Raw genomic sequence first — 4,634 nt, 5'->3', positions numbered from 1 at the left:
TTTTACCACAAATAAGATCTTTTATTTGTCACCATTAAGAGTTTGCATTTTATCCCGATTCTTGGACTGGTGGCTCGTATCCATCAGCTCGTTCAACTTTAGCACCTGTCTCATCCCCAGTAGCTTTTCCAGAACTACTACCTTCACCATGTAGCTCCATGAGTTTTCCCAATTCAAATTTGGTTTTCTTCAGCATTTTTACTTTTCTAACGAAGACATCATGGAGCGGATAAATAGATTGGCAAGCCTTTGCTATGTCTTTTCCAATGTTATCTGGAATCAATTTATTGACCACCTCTTTCAAGTTATTTGTCTGCACCTCTCGGGTCATGATTTCCACCATCTTCTTGCAGATCTGGCGCACCTGCTGGTGCTGGGCGTAAGAGGGCTTCCGAATCTGATTGTTGTGCTTTTTAGTAAAACCCACACGGAACAGACGAAGCAAGTAACCATCGGTAGTCTCGAGATCAACGTGAGCTTCAATCATGGTCTGCCATTTTTTGACCATGGAGCACGTTTTGCCACGGGTAAGATCCATACCATGAAGGTTAGCCAGGCAGTTTTTGCCCTGAACATCCTCAGTAATTAGCTTGAATTTTCTAAATGCTACTTCCTCATTCTGCAGATCAGCAAGACTCACTTCAAAAACACGACCTTTGAGGCCATCAGATACGATTTTGGTTCCTTGAGTTCTCGTGACCAATGTTTTCCCAATATTCCTTGTATTGAATATAGCTGGTGCTTTCACATCATACCAATCTTTTTTAGGAAATGGGTCAACCACTTTCTCCTTGGCTCCCTTTTTGCCTCCTTTCATAAGGCGCTTGTTCTTGCCGACCGCCATGGTGCTGCTCAGAGAGCCAAAAATTGAAGTCTTTTAAAAATTCCTTTCTTCTGTGTCGTTGAATGATAATATTTATGGAAAATTCTTACTCTTCCTTAACTTCCCCTTCCCCTTTTAAGAATTTTCTTCACTTGCTTAAACACTTGACAGTAATGAGAGTTGATTATGGTTAAAATAGTTCAATCAGAAATTCTACTGAGGGTTTTTGTGTGTTTGTGTATACGAAAGGAATGCTGCAAAGGAAAAGAATATTACAAAATTAATATGCATTTGGTAAGAACAATTGTGAGTAATTTTTCTTTGAATCATTTAAAAAATGCAATACCTAGGTTTAACATTATTTTGATGATTTTTCCTCTGAATTTTAATTTTCAGCTTCTTTGAGTTACTGTAGGCTTTTAAAAAGCTTAAATTGCCTTTTAAAATGATTTATCATATTGCTTAAATGAGCCAGGAGGTCAAATTTATTATAGGTGTTATTTTTAAAAAGTGTGAATTTCTAAATTAGTTCTTTTCCAGCATTAGCTCTTTAGCCTTGCCATTTAATGCAGTGAGTGGCAAGTAACAGAAAAAAAATAAAATATATATGTTTCAACCCAATTATGATATGTTATCATTCAAGACAATAACATCATAAAAATTTGATTTTCAACTATGGACATTTTAGTTTATAAAGGTCCCTGTGATTCTGGTTGCCTCCTACTCCATACCACCCCCAGATTTTGTTCCTTTATGTGGTAGTTTTTATTAAGCTAATTTGCGTATGGAAGGCAAATATTTGTGGCTTTCACTCGAAAACTTTCTTGATGCCACTTTCAGAAGCAGAATCCTGAGAGGGATAAGGCATATGTTTGGGAGCAGTGTGACATTTCTTTGTCCTTTTATAACAAATCAAAACTTAATTTGAATTATTTTGATGATCACCCCAATTTTAATAAATCAGAATTTAAATGTTGGAATAGCATTATAGCTAGTCCAATCCTTTTATTTTCAGATAGGAACTGTGGCCCATGAGTGGTTGCCCAAGGTCACACATCTAATTAGTGGGCAGATCCAAGACTATAATTTGTTATATTAGCCTACTTTGTTTACTAGATTTTGTTGCCCTCATGTTTTCTCTGGCTCAGTGACGGGTAGCTCTAGAAGTGTGTATACGGCAGTGTGCATGCATGCTCAATCGTGTCTGACTCTTTCCAACCCCATGGGCTGTAGCCTGCCAGTCTCCTCTATTCATGGGATTTTCCAGGCAAGAATATTGGAGTGGGTTGCCATTTCCTTCTCCAGAGGATCTTCCCAACCCAGGGATCGAACCTGTATCTCTTGCATTGGGAGGGAGATTAGGGAGCCAACAATAGGGAAGAGTTGTGAGTTGAACACTGAAAGCCTATGAAATATCAGATACTGAATATATTGTGGTGGATAATTTTTGCTTTTCTTTTTTCCAGTATGCATCCTCCAAACTGATGATGACACTTCAATTGCGCTTAAGGAGGATGGATCCTCCCCCATTGGATGTGGACCTACTTCATCTGTTAGTCAAGGTATTCCATCCTGCTCTGGTTAAGGGGTAGGCATGGGACTTGGTTTTCTGTTGCTGAATAATAGGTTATCACAAACTTAGTGGCATAAACAACATGAATTTATTATCTTATGTTTCTGTGGGTCAGATGTGTGGTCACGGGTTGACTGTGTCCTCTGCTTAGGGTCTCGCCAGTTTTCAAGGCGCTGACTGAGACTTTGTTCTCATCTAAGGCTTGGGATTTTCCTCTTCTAGGATCACTAGTTGTTGCCAGAATTCAGCTCCTGTGGTTTTAGGACTTTTTGGCTGTCAGTGGAGGACCTTTCTTAGTTCCTAGAGGCTGCCCACTTACCTTGCCATGTGGCCCTCTCTACAACATGGTAGTTGGGGTTTTCAAGGCCAGCAGGAGAAAACTGCTCTCTAGTTTACTACAGTAGAGTTTTATATAATATAATGTAATCACTGTTGCATCATACCACAGATCCTGCTCAAGTGAGGGGGATTATACAGGCTGTGTACAGTGTGGGCAGGGATCTGGGGAGCTATCTTTGAATTCTGTCCACCAGACAGCTCAAGCTGGGCCAATCAGAGTCCCTCAGAATCCCTCTTCTTTCCATTATATAATTGTATTTTTATGGGCATCCTACACAGCGCACAACCAACAAAGGTCCATCTAGTCAAAGCTATGGTTTTTCCAGTAGTCATGTATGGATGTGAGAGTTGGACTATAAAGAAAGCTGAGTGCTGAAGAATTGATGCTTTTGAACTGTGGTGTTGGAGAAGACTCTTGAGAGTCCCTTGGACTGCAAGGAGATCAAACCAGTCCATCTTAAAGGAAATCAGTGCTGAATATTTGCTTGAAGGACTGATGCTGAAACTGAAGCTCCAATATTTTGGCCTCCTGATGCGAAGAACTGACTCATTGGAAAAGACCCTGATGCTGAGAAAGATTGAAGGCAAGAGGAGAAGGGGACAACAAAGGATGAGATGGCTGGATGACATCACCAACTCTATGGACATGAGTTTGAGTAAGCTCTGGGAGTTGGTGTTGGACAGGGAAGCCTGGCGTGCTGCAGTCCATGGGGTTGTAAAGAGTCGGACACGACTGAACGACTGAACTGAATTGAACTCAGCACTGCACAGTACATATGGTAACCAATGATAGGTAATCAGAGTGTGGAAATTTTAACTTAGCTGCTTTGTGTGCTTTTGTACTTCATTTAAAAGGAATAGAATTGGTAACAACTGTGGAGTTTGAGAGGCTTAGCCACCATTCAAGATTCTTGAATTTAATTCTATACTGATTGGAGAATAAACCTAGCTGTACATTTGTGACAACATATGTAAGGGGCTTAGTTCAGAATGGCCAAAAATTTACTGATTTATTGGCAGCAAAACCCTGATGAAAATTTAGTTGTTAAATTACAGGCATCTTGAAAAGTGATGTAAATAATTCTCTTGAAAATTATTCCTTTGCAAATGACTATATTTTTGCATGTGTGTGTGCTCATTCGTGTCTGACTGAGTCTCCGTGGACTGTAGCTTACCAGGCTCCTCTGTTCATGGGATTTCCAAGGTTAAAGAATACTGGAGTGGGTTGCCATTTCCTCCTCCAGGGGCTCTTCCTAGGGATGGAACCTGTGTCTCTTGCATCTCCTGCATTGGCAGGCAGATTCTTTACCACTGAGCCACTTGGGAAGCCACCAACTGTGCTTTTAAAGTCTAAGCAATTAGTTGTGGATTGCTTTTTGATCATTTTATTGCTTATATGTATATATTTTAAAGAAGACTGGAGATATATCCTAGTAAGGACTAGAACAATTTGTTGGTAGGATTTTCCTCCCTAATCAGTCCTCTAATGCCATGTCAACTAAGAAATAAAGTCAAGAATGATGGAATCCTCTTTTCTTGAAGGGTATGATGCTGGTATGATATTCAGTCTTGAGTTCTCAATAGCAGCACCTACTGATTTTGAAACAGCAGAGATCTAGATCTACTAAAGACATCTTAGGTAAGGTAAAGGTAAGGTAAAGTCGCTCAGTCGTGTCTGACTCTTTGCCACCCCATGGGCTGTAGCCTACCAGGCTCCTCTGTCCATGGGATTTTCCAGGCAATAGTACTGGAGTGGATTGCCATTTCCTTCTCCAGGGGATCTTCCCGACCCAAGGATCGAACCCGGGTCTCGCACATTGTAAACAGACGCTTAACCGTCTGAGCCACAAGGGAAGACATCTTAGTATACTTTTAAGTGCAATTAAATATCAAAAGGAC

At 40.4% G+C, this 4,634-nt stretch overlaps 1 protein-coding gene across 1 annotated transcript; it reads right to left on the bottom strand.

The window, feature by feature from the left end:
• LOC138430069 (small ribosomal subunit protein eS1-like) lies at positions 1-1,419 on the bottom strand. The gene has a single exon (XM_069571823.1). It carries the CDS (start codon positions 842-844, stop codon positions 50-52), a length of 795 nt encoding a protein of 264 aa, XP_069427924.1. The 5' UTR covers positions 845-1,419; the 3' UTR covers positions 1-49.
• Between the last annotated feature and the right edge of the window lie 3,215 nt (positions 1,420-4,634).

This window comes from Ovis canadensis, chromosome 25 (genome assembly GCF_042477335.2).
Source record: "Ovis canadensis isolate MfBH-ARS-UI-01 breed Bighorn chromosome 25, ARS-UI_OviCan_v2, whole genome shotgun sequence".
Classification (NCBI taxonomy): domain Eukaryota; kingdom Metazoa; phylum Chordata; class Mammalia; order Artiodactyla; family Bovidae; genus Ovis; species Ovis canadensis.
This window is presented reverse-complemented; position numbering and strand designations above follow the sequence as displayed.

What these genes read in the sequence shown, in the direction of transcription:
- LOC138430069 (XM_069571823.1), bottom strand. Translation starts at nt 844, where the DNA reads ATGGCGGTCGGCAAGAACAAGCGCCTTATGAAAGGAGGCAAAAAGGGA.